General features: G+C 42.7%; 1 protein-coding gene across 4 annotated transcripts in view; it reads left to right on the forward strand.

The window, feature by feature from the left end:
• Positions 1 to 17,892, forward strand: part of SNRK (SNF related kinase) — a 63,051-nt gene extending 45,159 nt beyond the window's left edge. For 3 of the 4 annotated variants that reach the window (XM_082639730.1, XM_082639732.1, XM_082639731.1), the window contains 4 exons: positions 3,055 to 3,196; positions 6,839 to 7,051; positions 9,437 to 9,571; positions 14,052 to 17,888. In XM_082639730.1, the coding sequence (XP_082495856.1) occupies positions 3,055 to 3,196; positions 6,839 to 7,051; positions 9,437 to 9,571; positions 14,052 to 15,282 (1,721 nt within the window). In that variant the 3' untranslated portion in view covers positions 15,283 to 17,888. Of the gene's footprint in view, positions 1 to 3,054; positions 3,197 to 6,838; positions 7,052 to 9,436; positions 9,572 to 14,051 lie in introns of all 4 variants that reach the window. The other variant, XM_082639729.1, reaches the window with a different exon arrangement.
• The last annotated feature ends 2,630 nt before the right edge of the window (positions 17,893 to 20,522 follow it).

Below are 20,522 nucleotides of genomic sequence, written 5' to 3' on the forward strand. Positions count from 1 at the left end.
CATAGGTTATTACAGAGTATTGAGTAGAGTTCCCTGTGCTATACAGTAGGTCTTTTTGATTATCTCTTTTATATATAGTAGTATGTATATGTTAATCCTAACCTAATTTATCCCTTCCCTGACCTTTCCCCTTTGGTAACCATAGGTTTGTTTTCTAAGTCTGTGAGTCTGTTTCTGTTTTGTAAATAAGTTCATTTGTATCATTTTTTAGATTCCACATAAAAGTGATATCATATGATATTTGTCTTTGTCTGACTTCACTTAGTGTGATCATCTCTAGGTCCATCTGTGTTGCTGCAAATGGCATTATTTCATTCTTTTTTATGGCTGAGTAATATTCCATTGTATATATGTACCACATCTTCTTCTTTCATCTGTTGATGGCCATTTAGGCTGCTTCCATGTCTTGGCTATTGTATATAGTGCTGCAAAGAACATGGGGTTGCATGTATCTTTTCGAAGTATGGTTTTCTCCAGATATATGCCCACGAGTGGGGTTGCTGGATCATATGGTATCTCTATTTTTAGTTTTTTAAAGAACCTCCATACTATTCTCCATAGTGGCTGTACCAATTTACATTCCCACCAGCAGTGTAGGAGGGTTCTAGGAGTGTTCCCCTTTTTCCACACCCTCTCCAGCATTTATTGTTTGTAGACTTTAAAATTATTTATTTATTTATTTATTTGGCTGCACCAGGTGTTAGTTGTGGCACGCAAGATCTTCATCTTCATTGCCACACGCAGGATCTTTGTTTCTGCATGAGGGATCTTCTAGTTGCGGCACGTGGGATCTTTAATTGTGGCATGCGGGATCTTTAGCTGTGGCATGTGGGATCTTTAGTTGTGGCATGTGGGATCTAGTTCCCTGACCAGGGATTGAACCCAGGCTCCCTATGTTGGGAGAACAAAGTCTCAGCCACTGGACCACCAGGGAAGTCCCCTATCGTTTGTAGACTTTTTGATGATGGCCATTCTGACCCGTGTGAGGTGATACCTCATTGTAGTTTTGATTTGCATTTCTCTAATAATTAGTGATGTTGAGCATCTTTTCATGTGTCTCTTGGCCATCTGTATGTCTTCTTTGGAGAAATGTCTATTTAGATCTTCTGTGCATATTTTTTTTTTTTTTGGTATGTGGGCCTCTCACTGTTGTGGCCTCTCCCGTTGTGGAGACAGGCTCCGTACGCACAGGCTCAACGGCCATGGCTCACGGGCCCAGCCACTCCGCCCAGCCGCTCCGTGGCATGTGGGATCTTCCCGGACCGGGACACGAACCCGTGTCCCCTGCATCGGCAGGCAGACTCTCAACCACTGCGCCACCAGGGAAGCCCTCTGCATATTTTGATTGGTTTGTTTGTTTTTTTTGATACTGAGCTGCATGAGCTGATTGTATATTTTGGAGATTAATCCCTTGTTGGTCACATCGTTTGCAAATGTTTTCTCCCATTCTGTGGGTTGCGTTGTATTTTGTTTATGGTTTCCTTTGCTGTGCAAAAACTTTTGAGTTCAGTTAGGTCCCATTTGTTTATTTTTATTTTCATTACTCTAGGAAGTTGATCCAAAAAGATATTCCTGAAATTTATGTCAAAGAGTGTTCTGCCTATGTTTTCTTCTAAGAGTTGGATAGTGTCTGGCCTTACATTTGGGTCTTTAATCCATTTTGAGTTTATTTTTGTGTATCGTGTTAGAGAGTCTTCTAATTTCGATCTTTTTACATGTAGCTGTCCAGTTTTCCCAGCACCACTTATTGAAGAGGCTGTCTTTTCCCCATTGTATATTCTTGCCTCCTTCATCATAGAGTTTATTTCTGGGCTTTCTATATCCTGTTCCACTGATCTGTAAGTCTGTCTCTGTGCCAGTGCCATACTGTCTTGATTATTGTAACTTTATAGTATAGTCTGAAGCCAGGGAGCCTGATTCCTCCAGCTCTGTTTTTCTTTCTCAAGATTGCTTTGGCTATTCAGGATCTTTTGTGTTTCCATATAAATTTTAAGATTTTTTGTTCTAGATCTGAAAAAATGCCACTGGTGATTTATTTCGTAGGGGTTGCCTTGAATCTGTAGATTACCTTGGATCGTATAGCCTTTTTTTTTTTTTTCGTTACGTGGGCCTCTCACTATTGAGGCCTCTCCCGTTGCGGAGCACAGGCTTTGGACGCACAGGCTCAGTGGCCGTGGCTCACGGGCCTAGCCGCTCCGTGGCATGTGGGATCTTCCCGGACCAGGGCACTAACCTGTGTCCCCTGCATCGGCAGGTGGACTCTCAACGACTGCGCCACCAGGGAAGCCCTGTATAGTCATTCTGACAATATTGTTCTTGCAGTCCAAGAACATGGTGTATCTTTCCATCTGTTTGTGTCACCTTTGATCTCTTTCATCAGTGTCTTACAGTTTTTGGAGTATAGGTCTTTTGCCTCCTTAGGTAGGTTTATTCCTAGGTGTTTTATTCTTTCTGATGCGATGGTAAATGGGATTGTTTCCTTAATTTCTCTTTCTGCTCTTTTGTTGTTAGTGTATAGAAATGCAGCAGATTTCTGTGTTAATTTAGTATCTTGCAACTTTACCAGATTCATTGATTAGCTCTAGTAGTTTTCTGGTAGCATCTTTAGGATTTTCTATGTATAGTATCATGTCATCTGCAAACAGTGACAGTTTTACTTCTTCTTTTCCAAATTGTATTCCCTTTATTTCTTTTTCTTCTCTGATTGCCATGGCTAGGACTTCCAAAACTATGTTGAATAAAAGTGGTGAGAGTGGACATCCTTGTCTTCTTCCTGATCTTAGAGGAAATGCTTTCAGCTTTTCACTGTTGAGAATGATGTTTGCTGTGGGTTTGTCATATATAGCCTCTATTATGTTGAGGTAGATTCCCTCTATGCCCACTTTCTGGAGAGTTTTTATGATAAATGGGTGTTGAATTTTGTGAAAAGCTTCAAGTCAAAAGGTTTTTTGACTCTTCAAAATAAAATAATCTTGTTAGTCTACTTTTACTCCTCTGAGTGTTTTTTTGTTTTCTAACTAATTCACTATTTAACAGTATGTCTTTGATTTGTAGATATATGGAGTCTGGGAGTGATTCTTTTCATGTTGGTGTGTGGGCAGCCACCATTTCAAGAGGCCAATGACAGTGAAACATTGACAATGATCATGGATTGCAAATATACAGTACCATCCCACGTATCTAAAGGGTGTAAAGAGTAAGTAAAAGAAAAAAAAAAGTATGTGGGTATCTTTGTTCATTTTAATTTTTGAACCCAATATTTCTGCTCTTGTTAAGTATGTTTTGGGGAGTTAACCATAGAATATGATTGAAATTTAATATTGGAGTACAAAATGTATTAGTCTATTTTTCAAATATGCCAGTTTTCAAGAAACCCATTATATGCCTGTTCAGCCTCCAGGAGAAGTGGGTTACTTTCACTTGAAGAATTACCATAAGAACTACTTTCTCTTTTTGCACCTGGAATTATTTGACATTCCAGAGAAGAGTTAGGGAATTTTCTTTCCTGAAATAGACCATCAACACACCATTTTAGGATTTACATAGCATGCCTCATAATTTATTCATGTACTTCTCTCCCTAGTTGACTGAAGAGCTCTATTTTGGTTCATGTGACTATGGGAAGAAATATATGCAAGCTGATTACTTGGAATTTGAAGTATTATATATATAGTACTGTGATACGTGTAGTGATAAATTCATAATGGAGTAAAAGAACCGTTGGAAGTTTAGTATTTCTTTGATATTGTGGTGATATTTTAAAATAAGGTCACCTGAGATGATAGCTACTTAAAGGATTTTGTTAGAGTAATAAAGTTTTTAGTTTCTCCCATCAGCTGATAAGAAGGAAATCTGAGCTTGAGGGACCTTTTCTCCGAGTGGATCCCCATCTTAGGCCATAGTTAAGAATTTAGGAATTCCAACTCTCTGGATTCAGCTACTGGTTTCTCAGTTTACTAATGATGTGAGAATGGTGGAACCTACCTTACAGGGTTATTGTGAAAATTAAATGAATTAGTGTATATAAAGCTTGTAGCTCAGTCTTTAGCACATAAGTAGCACTCAAAATGAATATTGATGATTCTCCTCCTCCTCCTCCTCCTCCTTATACCCTTGCTATTATTATTCACTACCCCAGGAGGCAGGCTGCTCTCTGTGGGTATATGTTGTGTGCATGTTAGATGTTTGTAATTCAAGGAGTATCTCCATAGCTCCTTCTGAAAAAACTAAAACAGAGTAACTTATTTTTATATTGACATTTATCATTCAAAAGAATGGATAAAATGTGTATGTAATAAAATGAACCCATTATCCAGCTTACAATAAAGAACGGTTCTAATATTTTAGAAGCCTCTTCTTGGTGTCTCCCTCCTAGAGGGATTATCTTTGATAATCATAGGACCATTCAGTTTCTACTTTTTCCTACTTTTTCCTTTTTCCTGTCAGTTTTGCTAAGTTTTGTTTCTTAAGGAGCTTGTCCATTTTATCTAAATTTTCAAATTTATTGGCCTCAAGTATTTATAATATTCTCTAATTATATTTTTAAAGCCTATGAATTAGTGGAGTTGTTACCCTTTTTCATTCTCATACTGATTTTTTTGCCTTCTCTCTTTTTGCATTCTCTATTTTTGTCTTGATCAGTCTTACACGAGGTTTGTTCATTTTAATCTTTTTCAAAGAACTATCTTTTGTCTTTATTAATTTACTATGATATATGCTATTGATATTCTTTTGTTTGTATTATTTCCTTCTGCCTACTTAATGGGCTAATTCTTTTGTTCTTTTTCTTATGTGGGGTTTCAGATAATAAATTTTCCTTTTCTAAGGCAGTAGTTAAGGCTATAAATTGCCTCTTAGTACCATTTCAGCTGCCTCCCATTAGTTTTGATTAATAGTCTTGTTATTCAGCTCTGATTATTTTATAGGTTCCATGTGTTTATTTAACCTGTTACTTTCAGAGGGATATTTTAAATTTCCAAATGTGTAGCTTTACTAATTAACTTTTTGTTATTCATTTCTAACTTAATTGCATTGTGATCCAAGAATATAGTCTATATGTTACTAGTTTTTTTTAAATTGGTAAGGCTTCCTATGGCTTAGCATGGAGTCAATTTTTGTAAATAATCCTTTTGTTCTGGAAAAGAATGTATGTTTTCTAATTGTTGGGGTTATAGTTCTGTGTAAATCCTTAAGACTAAGCTTGTTTATTATGATGTTTAAAATTACTTCTGAGTCTTTTGACTGCTTGATCTATCACCTACTGAGATATTCTTCCACTACATGGAAGTATATTATAGGCAAAAAAAAATAGTGATTACTCCCATTAATACAACATTGTAAATGTATTTTTCTTATTCTTGAAAGTCCCTCAGTGTTTGCTTTGGGTGTTTTGGGGGAATGTTATTAGGTCCAAACAAGTTGAAAACTGTTGTGTCTTGCTGGTGAATTGAACCTTTGTATCACTATTTATCTCTAATAATGCTTTGGGCTTTAAAGTCAGTCTATGTTGTCTAGTTTTAGCTAACCACTCCAGTTGTCTTTTGGTTAGCATTTATGTGCTATATAGGTTTCCATTCTTTTACTTTAAATCTTTTATTGTCTTGTTTTTAGGTACATCTTTTTTTAACAGTTGGGAGCTGGATTTTTGATTAATCCCATCTGACCAATGCTCCCATCTGAGCATTGTCTTTTAATTGGAGAGTTTATTCCATTTATTTTTATTGTGTTCACTGGTAGAAGTAGATGTATTTGACATCTTTGCATTCTGATTTTGCCATCGTGTCTTTTAGTTCTTGCAGTGGTACCTTGTTTCCTTTGTATTTTTTGACTGCGAGGTCAGATTTCTTATAAAATTATGTGGCAGTTCTTTTAAGTTACATTCCCTAGAGAAACAGTTTGCATTTGCTTCTCTACTAGTTGCCCAAGGGCACGTCCAGCCTGAAACCTCTTAAAATTAACTTTTTCACTATGTGTACCATATAGATATACTATCATTAATTTGGACCCCAAACTTGTGAGAGGACCAGCTTGTAGTTAGAATTTCTTAGAAGAAATTCCCCCATCTCACCTTCACGGTACTGTTGAGGCAGGCAAGTTTCCCTCTTGACATCTTAGCGGTAGGTTTGTTTCTTCTCGTTCATCTTCACACTGAAGCTGGGGTCCCAGTTCTTTGCAAGGGTTCTAGTTGCAGCCCCCACTTTCAGTAGGCTGTACATGTTATATTCTGGTGATATTCTGTTTCGTGTACTCAGTGTGGAAACAGAAAAAAGCAGAAACAATCAGGCCAAGGCCAGCTTTGTCATTTGCTCCTAAGAGTCTTGCTTTTACTCTGTTTTTACCTGCTGAGTAGTTCGTCCATCCATGTTTCTGTCTGCCCTCCCTCCCTTCCTTCCTGCCAACACAATGCCTTTAAACAAAATATATGTCTAAAAATATGTCATTTTGGTTGCTTTCATCAGGATGGTCATTCATTCTTCTGGAAACAGAAGTTGGCTCATGCACCCTATTCTGTATGTTGTCGCTGATCATTGTATCTGATTCCGGTATGCCACTATGCCACAGTTAGTTCAAGGACAGATGTTGGTACCTAGAGTTAATTCTAGATGATAGGAAACTGCATTTGTGTGTTTGGCTTGTCAGTATATCTGGTGGTTGTGATTTTTTATTTTATGAATCTGATGGCACTTTCTTTATTCCCATCTGCCCCACTATCACCTCTAGTGGACGTAATGAAATTGATGGTATAAGTTTAGGAAACAATTCTGATAAATACAGTAACCCACCATTACTAATCCCTGATAGCAGTTTGCTTTAACAATGGACTTACCTTCCTTTCCAGCCTGATCACAAGGATGCTACAGAGAGATCCCAAGAGAAGGGCCTCTTTAGAAGAGATTGAAAACCATCCTTGGCTTCAGGGAGTGGACCCTTCCCCAGCCACGAAGTATAACATCCCCCTCGTGTCATATAAAAACCTCTCGGAAGAGGAGCACAACAGCATCATTCAGCGCATGGTGCTCGGGGACATAGCGGATCGGGATGCCATTGTTGAGTATGTCGGCGCTTATCAGTACAGGGGCCGTGGGCTTAGGGTTCTTGGGATGGGCTCTTTTCTTAACGCGTCGGGGCTTGTGGACACTGTGTCATGGATAGGGTTGCCAGTTGGCAGGGGTTATGTCATTTATCCCTAGAGTTTCTGGCCCAGTGCCTGGTTCATAGGTTTTGTTGGTCTTTTGTTTTTATTTTTGTACTAGTGAACAGTGAGTCCTGTGGCCTTTCTCCCTTCTTACAGAAGTGGATTGGAATAGACTGTTTTATATCCCAGTACATGCCTTGTCCATTGCTGTATCCTCTTAATTCTTGGGTCTCCCTCTGGTCTCCATAAGGAAGCAGGGACACTCAAGGGGGCGACACCACAATTCCTCACAATCAGGGGTTGCTATATGCGTCCAGTCACACATGTTTGTAAATCGAGTTGCAGTGGCCCACAGCTGAGCCCATCTGTTTACATGTTGTCCACGGCAGCATTGTGCTGCAGTATCAGCGTCATTGAGAGATGGGCCACGTTACCTACAAAACACAAAGTATTTACTGTCTGGCTGTTCAGAGCCCTTGCTGCAGTAACCTGGAACCCACGAGATGCCCAGGTTGTTAGTTACATTTTTTAAAACCAAAGACCGTGTTGTATAACCTAAGAAGTTTGGAATCAAGGATAATATAAAGATGCAGTTGCTTTAACAATGATATGATTCATTTCTGTAAGAGGTCCTGTCTGTAAAAATACGAAGCGTTTCCACGAATGAAAAGTCAAAAGTTATTTAACCCCATTGAATGAAATAGTTGGCTATGATGGAAAGAGGATATACTCTGGGGGGCAAAAAAGAGGTTCCCATCAGGAGGGCCACTGTGGCCTGGCTGAGTGATCTGACCCAGGTACCTGTCCTCGGGGGAGAGGAGGCTGCACGCTGGACTTACCTCTGCAGTGTGGCAGACTGTCCCACGTGGCACCTGGGGGTCTGGTCCCTGAGAAGGGTGGTGTCTGTGTAAAGGACATGTATCTTTAGGGTACACTGGAAAGAAGGGTTTACAAAACTAATCATCATTTTGGTTTCAGTACAGATTTCTTCAGGTTTCTGAGTTCATTCTCAGTTTCCACAGATTGACCTAAAGAAACAGAAGTGCAGGACACTTGCTCTTTCTGCCAAGGACGACACTCTAGGAATGTGTGGAAAATGATTTTTCACTTTTGAGTGAATAAAAAAGGCTATTTGCTTCGCCCTGAATTGGCTTAATATTTTTAAATGAATAAATACATGCAGTGGTGTAGTATAGAACTATTTAATTCATGTGAATTCAATTATCAATCCAGAAGGAGAGGTGATGCCTCAGGTGATGCCCTGAGCCCGAGTCCTCCCAGCTGGTCTCAGGCAGGTCTTTCTTGCTGCCCACAGTACGAGCATCTCCTCACTGCAGGGTGATTCCTGAGTTCATAGACACATTTGTTGGTCCCCTTAACACAAGCCCACAGCTCTACCCAGTGCTCAGCTGAGGAAAGGACTCTGAGAAGTCATTATGGCCCCGAATTTCACCTCGGGCTCTTCCTTTAGGACCTCTCACCTCAGCCCCACTTGCCCCCATTAGCTGAGGCCCCACCGTCCGTTTTGTGAGGAGAGGCTCCTGTATTGTTTCCTCCCGAAGTGTTCATTGCGTATGTTCGCTAACTACAGAAAGGTCCTGAAAAGCATAATTACATATTTCTGGGCCTTGTGGATCCTCTGTGGCATTCCTCCTGTGTCCCACTACCGGCCAGCTGCAGGAGGGCAGGCAGGCTGTGTGCCCCAGCACAGTGCCGGCCAGACTGCGGACTCAGCATTACTTTTGAGGTGGATGAATGAACGCGTAGATTTTATTCAAAGAAGAGGCTAATGACATGCTTTCAATATATTAATAATTCATTCATGTTGGAAAATGCCAATAAATACAAAGAGTATAAAAATAAAAGCTTTTTCTAATTTTTCTGATTGACACTAGTGTTTCAGTGTACATTCATATAACTCATTTCATAGTTCTGCTGGAAGCAAGTAAACCAGTGTAATGGAAATAAACACTGACACATTAAATTTTTGGATAATGTGCACATTCTTGGAAACTTCATTATTTTATGCATCTAAAACCAACATCCAGCTCAGCTGCCATCAGCATTTTGGATTTTTCTTACTAATTGAACATTTTTATGCAGTTGTGTCTTAGAATTTTAAGAATGATCTACTAGGTTTTTTTCTTATTTGTGTGTGTGTGTTGGGTTTTTTTTTCCCTATAATTTTAAAGATTCCAGGTCATTGGAATTTATTTGCTTGTACTTAAAAAAAAAAATCCAGTTCTGCTTGTGAAAAAACAAATCTGCAAATGTGGCTTATATTCATTCTTATTTCCTCAGAGCCCTGGAAACCAACAGGTATAACCACATCACAGCCACTTACTTCTTGCTTGCTGAAAGGATCCTGAGGGAAAAGCAAGAGAAAGAAATACAGACCAGGTCTGCAAGCCCTAGCAATATCAAGGCCCAGTTTAGGTGAGAAAAAAATCTTCACTGATTTTAGTAAGTTAACGTTTTGAAATAGTGAACTTTTTTGATGTTTCTTAGGTCTGTGGGGTGGGAGTATAAAGAGTGGTGACAGCCTCGCTGGAGGGGCCACCTGTGGGCTCTCCACGTGAGTGGGGGTCCTGGTTCCTTGGTGCCCAGGGATGCCTTCCTCTCTCGGGCTTAGTGGAGAGAGGGGCTGCAGTTGCTGGCTTGGCCACAAAGACACCTGCGGAGAAGCAGCAGCCTCAGGCTAGAGTGCCAGCTATTTTCACTAAGCTCTTCCAGATCGGACATGTGTAAATGTGTTATTTTCTTTAATTTTTCATTCTAGGAACAAGGCCAGGTTTTCCCTCAGTATTTGACATAATTTTAAAAAACATACAGAGCATGTCTGTGGCATGATGCTGTCTTAGGATTTCAGGAATTTGGCAGTCACATCAGCTAGTTGATTTGTCAGCTGCTTGATCTTGGGAGGTCACTTAACCTCTCTCTGACTCAGCTTCCTGTGAAGTGGGAGTAGTAATCCTGTTTACCTCTTGGGGTTGTGGTGACGGATAAACGAATTAACATATGTGATGTGCTTTGAACTGGGCTTCACGTGTTTGCCGCCATTGTTGTGAACGTTTCCCCACCACATCATCTTTGGTAAAGCAGTGACTGTGCGCTCATCTCCCTTGTGTTTGCTTTCCCCTTCCCTTCCTTTCCCAACTCTCCCCCTTCCCCCCGCCCCCCTCCTCTTCTCCCCCTACCTTCCTACTCCTCTTTTTCTTCTGCCATATTAGCTTTGCGTTTAATATCAAAGCTTGGGAAGGGTTACTTTTTTTTTGTCACCATTATGAAAATTTATTTAGACTTTATCTTTATTCAGATGAAGTAATCCATGGAATTATAATGATTCAAAAACAGAAGGAGGGACTTCCCTGGTGGTCCAGTGGTAAAGAATCCGCCTTCCAATGCAGGGGATGAGGGTCAGTCCCTGGTCGGGGATCTAAGGTCCCACATGCCGTGGGGCAGCTAAACCTGTGCGCCACAACTACTGAGCTCACGTTCCTCAACTAGAGAGCCTGCGTGCTGCACACTACAGAGCCTACACGCTCTGGAACCTGCATGCCATAACTACAGAGCCTGTGTGCTGCAACTAGAGAGAAGCCTGCGCGCCGCAACGAAAGATCCCACATGCTGCCATGAAGATCCCGTGTGCTGCAACTAAGTCCCGATGCAACCTAAATAAATAAATAAATAAATATACAATAAGTAGTTAAAAAAAATTTAAAAAAACTAGAAGGATGCTCTTGGTTCTAAATAATTCTCTACTTGTACATAGCTATGTAAACATATATGTGTGAATACGTAACAGTGATTACTACTTAAAAGAGGAAGAATACCATTGGATTTTAAATTACTTGCAGTCACCTTGCCATGTGTAGGTTGTTGCTTGGGATGGAGCAACAGAGAAGAGACAAGAAAACATTCCCGGGTGACCAAAGACTAAATATTTAGAAGTCTAGTTTAATGGGAAGATGAATTTGGTAACTGCATCTATATCCTGGACATATTCTTGCATAATGAAAACTAGGCACTCTGTCTGGTGTCAGCTTGGAAGAAGACTGGGCCCCAGGGAGCATGGGGACCCTTGCACATGGGACAAACCAGGAGAGTGACAGTGAGTGGTTAGGGTCAACCTAGTCGTGACTCGAGCCCTCTATTGTGAAAGAGTGGCTCCAGAGCCGTCACCACATGCTGCGCCACCAGGCCTGGAGCCACCCCAGTGTTTTGGAGAAGGGAATATTTGGAATTGAACAGTTTTATTTTTAGGGGAACAGATCAGAACTCAATCTGAAGTTGAGCAGATATGTAAATGAATTAAATTGGTTTTACTGTATCATAGAAATTACAAAGCCAACAGTAGCTCTAAAGAAATATCAGAGCCTTCCATGCCGTTTCCTTTTACCCACCTGGGGATTACAGAGCGGAGACGCTGTCGGGGCCTGTCCTCCTCCTGGGGCCCAGGGCCCACTGGCAGGTGGTGGATGTCTGCTTACTTGCCTTTTCTTTGTTGTCAAAACCCTGCACCCTAACCTGGTTCCATTGCTGGGTGTGCCTTGGGGTCAGAGTGACTTAGGGTGCAGAAACGTGGGCTGAGTTAGGAGATTGGCGTCTAACCAGCAGAGTTATTTGTGGGGCGTGGGTAGGTCAAGTCAGGGAGAGCGAGCCCCAGAGAGTGGATACGCTCTTTGGGTCCGGCCAGCATGGGATGGAAACACGTGTATTCTGTTAGAAGAGCTTTGTGAAGTCCTCTGGGAGCTGAACTCCACACGGGTGGGACCAGTGCCCGCATCCTTCCAGAGAGAAACTAGGAAGTAAGGAAAACCACAGAGGCCTGACTGCAAAGGCGCCATCCATTCGATAGGCAGTCATTCAGAGGGCTTCCTGGGTTGCAGAGTGAAGCCACTGCTCTGGGGGTTTAGTAACCACTGAACTCAGCCTAGCTGTCACTGTCTTGAAGCCCGTGTGGCCTCGGGCAGGTTGCTTACACTCTCTGTGTTTTGATCTCTTCACTGTCAAGGGAGGATGGGCTTGTGGTGGGAGTAAGTGAATGCATTGCTGTCAGGCTCTCTCCACGTGCTGGCTCTAGTAAGTTCTCAGTGTGCACTGTGCTGTCAGCGTGACTCGTGTATAATTCTTGTTGGCAGTCTTTCTTATCTTTTGTTAAGACAAGCCGTGATCTTCTTACAGTGTTGTGCTCATTAAGTCTAGCACAGCATTGGGGCCAGATACGTCCTTAATAAATGTGAGCTATTTAACAATCTGATTTACTCATATAAATGAGAGCCATTGGTTCAGAAGTGGAGATAACGTGTCTGGTACAGCGGCAGCGCTTACCCATCTGGTTTCTGGGGGTGGGTTCTGAGGGTGGTTTTGGCTTTCTCTTGGGGTTGGTGGGGAGAGAAGTGCCTCCGGCACATCTGTGTCCTGCCCTCCTCGAGGGCTGCCGCTCTGGTGGGTTAGATGCACTGTCCACACCTGCCTCCCACTACAGGGACCCCAGCGTTTGCCAGGGTGACCTTTTGGGTGGCTGCTCTTTGAGGAGCAGCCTGAAAGGAATGTTATGTGCCGTTTCCTAGGGCCCCGAGGCTCATTTGGAGTTGGTACAGTTGTGTTTGAGGACAGAGGAGTCGTCCAGAGACGCTGCTTGACCTCAGAATCATTGAACACCCAGCTTCTATAAAGTACCAAGCAGTGACCAGCAAACGGACCCACTCCATCCTTGAGAGAGGGGAGGAGGCTCCGAGTTGGGGGAAAGAGGTCTGCTGTAAATGCCTATGGGTTTTTTAAGGCTATAGATTTAAATTGGGTTTTATGTCTAGGATAACGTAAGTGGTGTGAAGTGGAAGTGTCAGCGTACTAGTGGCTGTTTCAGTGTCACTGGTGTCTACTGTTCCCCTGGGCAGATAGGGCAGTTGAGAATTCAAGATGTTTATTCAAAACAAGCTGGAGACCTCACTTTCAGAAGTCTTCCTTGGGCTACCAAGCAGTGTTCTTACTACTTGGGTGACTCTGGATTAGGGGATAAAATCAGAGTTTAAATAACAGCGGATTTTGCTATGCCGGACTCCTGTGTGGTCATTTAAAAATGTATGTATTGGGCTTCCCTGGTGGCGCAGTGGTTGAAAGTCCACCTGCCGATGGAGGGGACACGGGTTCGTGCCCCGGTCCGGGAAGATCCTACATGCCGCGGAGCGGCTGGGCCTGTGAGCCGTGGCCGCTGAGCCTGCGCGTCCGGAGGCTGTGCTCCGCAATGGGAGAGGCCACAACAGTGAGAGGCCCGCGTACCGCAAAAATAAAAAAAAAAAAAGTATGTATTTAGTTTAGAGGGTGCATATTTTAATTGGTGAAGAAGAGATTTATGTATGCCAGTATACACCGACTTTCCTCTCCAGTATCATATTTAAATGCAGTAAACTATTTCCATTTGTTTTTGTAAACACCAGCTATTAACACCATCCAGTAAAATCTGGAGGACTGGAAATTTCAGGTGATTTTATTAGCAGTAATATACCTTCAAAGGTTGTGATCTTAAGACCGAAAGGAGCAAAACCTGTGTTCAGGTTTTGCTTTGGTGACAACTCTCTTGTACTTTCTAAAAAGGTTTTTCTTGTGGTATAAAACGTTTCTATAGAAAAGATGTTTGCTCCCTTTTCTGACAACCGTGATGAAGTTTTCACTTGGCCAATAAGCCATAAACTGAACCACATTTCAAAGTAACATTTGCCCTTCTAGTGTCCTTGTGATGTTTACAGGATGTTGAATGGGTTTGCAAGGCTGCTGTTTCTTTTTGTCTTTCTTTTTTTTTTTTTTTTTTGTAAAGTCTGTGTATTTTGTCCCAGTAAGTTTTATTTAAGGTACTTGGGTAAAGTCTGTGTACCATTACATAGCTTTTCTTTTTTTTTTTCAACCTCTTACATAGGCAGTCATGGCCAACCAAAATTGACGTGCCCCAGGACCTTGAGGATGACCTCACGGCCACTCCTTTGTCCCACGCGACTGTCCCTCAGTCTCCTGCTCGGGCTGCCGACAGTGTCCTCAACGGCCACAGGAGCAAAGGCCTGTGTGACTCGGCTAAGAAAGATGACCTCCCCGAGTTGGCCGGGCCCGCGCTGTCCACGGGGCCGCCCGCCAGCCTGAAACCCGCGGCCAGTGGGCGGAAGTGTCTGTTTCGGGTGGAGGAAGACGAGGAGGAAGACGAGGAGGACAAGAAGCCCATGTCCCTCTCAACACAGGTGGTTCTGCGCCGCAAGCCGTCCGTGACCAACCGCCTGACGTCCAGGAAGAGTGCCCCAGTCCTCAACCAGATATTCGAGGAGGGGGAGTCGGACGACGAGTTCGACATGGATGAGAACCTGCCTCCCAAGCTGAGCCGCTTGAAGATGAACATTGCTTCCCCGGGGACGGTCCACAAACGCTACCACCGCAGGAAAAGTCAGGGCCGCGGCTCCAGCTGCAGCAGCTCAGAGACCAGCGACGACGACTCGGAGAGCCGCCGGCGGCTGGATAAAGACAGCGGCTTCACCTACTCCTGGCACCGCCGGGACAGCAGCGAGGGGCCCCCAGGCAGCGAGGGCGACGGCGGTGGCGGCGGCCAGAGCAAGCCGAGCCGCGGCGGCGGGGGCGCGGACAAGGCCAGCCCCAGCGAGCACAGCGCCGGCGGGGGCGGCCCCGCGGGGGGCTCGGGCAGCGCCCCGGGCGGCACGTCGGGCAGTGGCCGCCGCTGCGCTGGCCCCGGCTCCTCCACGTCCACGCAGCTGGCGGCGCGTGGCGCCGGGGAGCTGGTGGAGAGCCTCAAACTCATGGGCCTCTGCCTCGGCTCCCAGCTGCACGGGAGCGCCAAGTACATTATCGACCCGCAGGGCAGCCTGTCGTTCTCCAGCGTGAAGGTCCAGGAGAAGTCCGCCTGGAAGATGTGCATCGGCTCTGCAGGCGGTGCGGTGCCCGCCCCAGCCGTGGGCGGCATGAAGTTCTTCTCCGACCACGTGGCGAACACCACCGTGGAGTTGGACCGGATAAAGAGCAAGAATCTGAAAAACAACGTGCTCCAGCTACCTCTGTGCGAAAAGACCATCTCTGTGAACATCCAGCGGAACCCCAAGGAGGGGCTGCTGTGTGCCTCCAGCCAGGCCAGCTGCTGCCACGTCATCTGACCTCGGTGTGCTTCCTGCTCAGAGCGGCGAAGACCGGCTCACTTCACTGGTCCCTTTTCGGTTTTCCTCTTTTAAAGCGGGCAATTATTTATTACTTTTTCATTTGTTCGCCTGACGACTTGACAAATGCATGGTCTTTGTGCATGCTGCTAGACACTCCTTTTTTTTTTCCAGCCGAAAGGTCTTGTGTAATTTTTACATTTATAATTTTAATGTGGATGATCAGGATTAAATTAAAATGTATATTTGGAACCTAATATAAATGGAGCACTTAGAAATTTGATGTTCTGCACTTAACCTAGAGAGAGAAAAAATGCTTTTCCTTGTGAAAAACCTAAATTCCTGCTCCGACATTCTGTGACATGGAACCTCCGTGATCTGAGGCACACTCTGGTGTCTGAGGCAGAACCAAAGCAATAAAGTTGTGATGCCATCAGGCCTAGAGCCCGCAAGCGTGCCGCGTGCCCCCAGACGCCAGGGCCTGTGCAGAGTACAGTGAGCATCTGCACTGACAACCTTAAAACCATGATTTCAACATACCCACACCTGTTTGTCTTAAGCTATAGTGTGAAAACAGTTTGGGCTCTTAAAATTTAACTGAAAAAGATTTTCTTGTTTTGTTATAGGTGAGATAAAGTACTTAGATTTATAAGGCAGCTTCCCCGTAGAGGTAAATCACAAGCAGACAATCTCATTTTGTAATGTGATAAAGTGAACTGATGATGTCTTAACTCTACTTACAGAGTGTGTGTCTGTCTAACAGAACAAAAGGATGCTTGGTGTTAATTCCTTCCTGGAGGGCACACCCCAGGGTTCCTTTACAACCACATAGGTAGAAGAAACTGTAGGGCCTAATATAGAAGCAAAGGTGTACCCAGATGTTGGCAAAGTCAAAACCCCATAAATTAAAAAAAAAGAAAGATTATTGGCATTTGATTTTTGGGAGTTTGATAATTAGGTTGTCTCTTTTGTTAACTTCCATTCTTTTACGTCTTTTAGCTCAGCTACCTATGAAAATTGGCTGATTAAAAAATATACATAAAAGGATAAGAATTCACACATAAAGCAAGCAAAAATGCACAAAGCCTGCTTTGTTTTTTGTTTTTTTGTTTTTTTTCCTCCTGGAAGTGTTTTTCACTTTGCCTTCCTGCAAAAACAATAATTAAAGAACTTTTGCTTTAAACTATTCCTGTACAAAGACTACTTTTGACCAGATAATCATCTTTCGTGGCTTTTGTCTTGTAGGACACAGTATCATTTTGGAAGGGACCAGATGCTACTTTTTCATGCTGTGCCCAGGGGGTCTTAAAAACAACACTTAGGGACATTGGTGATAGGATGTGGCTGGGCCCCAGGGCCTTCCCACACTCATCAGCCTCCTGTCGTGTCTCTGCAGTGACAGTCGCCTGGTCCACAGAGTGGGCTGAGCACCAAAGGACGGCATTCCATTGGTCACGGTTTCTCCAAGTGCACACTGGCTCTGCTGCTTTAGGATTCATATGTTTTACTCAGAACTCTGAATTTCACAGTATACTTACTAAACTAAGTAAAGATGATAGTCAAAATACTTATTTTACTTTCTAGACCTAGGCTAGATACGTTTTAAGCTACAGCTCTAGTTCATTGTGATATTTATAATTGAGAGCTATGAGAATAGGTGTGTGGGTGAAGCCATAGAACATATTTGCTTGAAATTCTTGAGCAGGGATCTTATAAAGGGCCAGAAATAAGATGTGTGGTTCACATAGATAGTGAGCGTAACATCTGTATTAAACGTAGGAGAGAAGTTTATAAAGGGCATTGGCAATAAACTCTTTGTTGCAGCTGTTTTCCAAGTAATGTAAATACTTTTTCCTGTGATTATGTATAGCCTTGGAATGGCACCTTTTAACTAACCCGTATGTGTTTGGTTTTCAATGGTTTTTTATATTCAAATGTATATATGGTGCTCACTTTTAGGATCAGCAGTGTTGACCATTTATGCTGCATAGCTGTATCATAGCCTTACTAGTTGTGTGTGGTTGGTTGACCCTCTGGGTATACAAACGTTAGTCTGAGTGGCGTCTTACTCATTTGTTCATAAGTGAATGATTGTGCATGTGTTGTATGTCATAGTATGTCGTCACATTAAAAGGGAGGGAGCAAATAACCATTACATTAAGATAATATTGGACCAAATGACTTACTTGCTCTAAACAGTTTCTTGTACCCCTTAACCTGTCTTCAGAAGTTGCATAGAGTTACAGTAGTGTGTAAATTAAATATTGTGGAAAAACAATTAGTCTTGTATTTTTCTGTATGTGTGTATATATATATACATATATATACATATATATATATATATAAAATGATGTACTTCTGGCAGTTCTATCTGTATTTAAAGTTGTGACAATCTTGACACTGATTTTAAGAATAGCCGTGAGACTGACTCAAAGATGTCCCTTCCAAGTAAAAATTGATGTGTGTTAAGAGGGTACAGAATTATCAGCTGATTTGGTCGGTTGCTTCCACTGCTGGTTGATATTCCTCATTGTGTAAACATTGACAGGTATGTGACAAATGGGAAAAAAAAAGTCCAAATAATAAAGTGGCATATCGGTGTTCAGCAATATAAACTGTGTCGCATATTTTTGTTTCTTCTTATGAACGCAGCTCTGTATAGTCCCGGCCTGGGTTAGACCGAAGTTCTACGTGCTGTGTGCGCACCTGCACCACCAGATGTGACTGAAAAAATGCAGTCGTGACTGTTCTCACTTTAAACTCGTGACCATAAGTCTCAGGTGGGTCCCAGGACTGCCCATTAATTAAACTTTATTTCCCCAATTATCTGCTTTCCTCACTCAGCCAGTCACCATGCTCTCAGTAAATAAACCAAAGCAGTTAGAACTGCCCCCAAGCTCCCACTTCTTCTTTCCTACCTTCATATGTATCCACATGCCCTGCTCTTCCTCCCGGTGGTGTGACTCCAGGTAGGTCCCTTCACTTGCCCCTGAAGACTTTATAGGTGTTAAGTGAGACAGACCTGAGGACTTTGTCATTTTCTTCTTCCCTTTGCACCGTCAATCTTTGCCTCTCTACTAGACTATTCCTAACAGCAAACAAAACAAACATCATTTTATTCCCTTAACTCTTTTCTTTTCTCTCTAGCTGTTGCCACATTTTTCTACTCCTCTCCTCACCTCTCTTTGAACTCTTCCAATCAGGCGCTGTTGCTGTCACCCCACCAAAACTGCTTTGCTCAAGGTCAGCAGTGATCTCCATGTGCTAAATCCAGTGGTCAATTTTAGAAACAGCTTTCAGGTATAATCCACCTACCGCATAATTCACTGATTTATATCGTACAATTCGATGGGTTTTAGTATATTGACAGAGTTGTGCAATCATTACCATAAACCCCAAAAGAAACCTTGTACCCGTTAGCACATTCTCCCTTTCCCCTCAACTCCCAGCCCAGCCTAAGCCAGACAAACATGAATCCAGTGGTCACTTCCAGTCCCACGTTAGCATTTGTTGAGTTGATCACTCTTCCTTGCAAACTTCACGTTGTTCAGGACCCTACTTCTACCTTGCTGCTCTTCAGTCCACTAGCTCCACGTTCTCCCAACCACTAAACTTGGAATACCGCAGGGTTCGATTCTAGATCCTTTCTGTATCTACACAGTCTTTTGATCCTTAACATCCATGTGCTGATAGAAGCCCGAAATATATTTAGCCCACATCTCTCCCAGGAACACCAGATTCCAACTACCTATTTGATTTCTCTACTTGGATGTGTCTGATAAGCACCTCAATTTGTACAAGTCCCAAACTCACAATCCCCCTCAAATCCTTGCCCTACTAATGTTCCCCATCTCATAAGTGACAACTCTAAGCCTTCATTTGTTTTGCACAAGTCAAAAATCTTGGTGTCAACCCTCTTTGATCCCAGCATCCAATCCATGAGCACATCTTATTCACCATTCAAATATTGACACCTCATTGCCTCCACTCCTGACATTCTGGTCCATGACACCATCATCACTTAATCTGGTCAACTATAAAATGCCTCTTAAAGGGTTTCATCACTTTTGCCTCTTGTCTCTCTCATCTGTTTGCCATTCAGCATTGTGAGTGATCTTTCTAAAAGCTAAATCATGCTATGTTTTGAAAGGTGATTAATTTCCAAACATTTGAGGATTTTCCACATAAGTTTCTGTTACTAATTTCTAGTTTAATTCTGTTTTGTTCAGAAATCATGCTTTGTGTAATTTTTATTTTTTTAGTACATTTATTTTATTTTTATTTTTGGCTGCGTTGGGTCTTCATTGCTGTGCACAGGCTTTCTCTGGTTGCGGCGAGGGGGGTCTACTCTTTGTTGCGGTGCATGGGCTTCTCATTGCAGTGGCTTCTCTTATTGTGGAGCACAGGCTCTAGGCGCGCAGGCTTCGGTAGTTGTGGCACGTGAGCTCAGCAGTTGTGGCACATGGGTCCTAGAGTGCAGGCTCAGTAGTTGTGGCGCCCAGGCTTAGTTGCTCCACGGCAGGTGGGATCTTCCCGGGCCAGGGCTCAAACCCCTGTCTCCTGCATTGGCAGGCGGATTCTTAACCACTGCGCCACCAGGGAAGCCCCTGCTTTGTGTAATTTAAATCTTTTTAAGCTTACTGAAATTTGTTTTATGGCCCAGCTAATGGCCTATCTTGGTGAATGTTTATGTGAGTGCTTGAGAAGTGCTCTTGCTGGTAAAGTGTTCTGTATGTTTTACACATGTCAATAATTAACTCAAGTTGATTGATAATGGTATTCAAATCTTCTGTATTCTTACTGATTTTCTGTCTCGTTATATAAATACTGAGAGAGAAGTGTTGAAATCCTGCTGTAGTTATGGATTTGCCTATTTCTCCTTTTAGTTCTATCAGTTTCACTTTATGAAATTTGAAGTTCTGTTGTTAGATTTAAGATTGTTAAGTCTTTGTGATGAGTTGATCCCTTTCATCATTATGAAATGTTGCTCTTTATCCCTAGTAAATTATTCTTTGTCCTGAAGTCTACTTTGTGTGATACTGATATAGCATTCTAACTCTTTTTGACTTGTGGGAGTGTATTTTACTTCTAACCTATCTGTATCTTTATATTTAAAATAGGAGTTTGGGGGGTTTTTTTTGTTTTTTTGTAGGCAGCATGTAGTTGGGTCTTGCTTTTTTGTCCAGTCTGCAAATCTTTACCTTTTATTTGGAGTACTTAGACCAATTACATTTAGTGTA

This window comes from Mesoplodon mirus (genome assembly GCF_964341445.2).
Source record: "Mesoplodon mirus genome assembly, chromosome: 12".
Lineage (NCBI taxonomy): Eukaryota > Metazoa > Chordata > Mammalia > Artiodactyla > Ziphiidae > Mesoplodon > Mesoplodon mirus.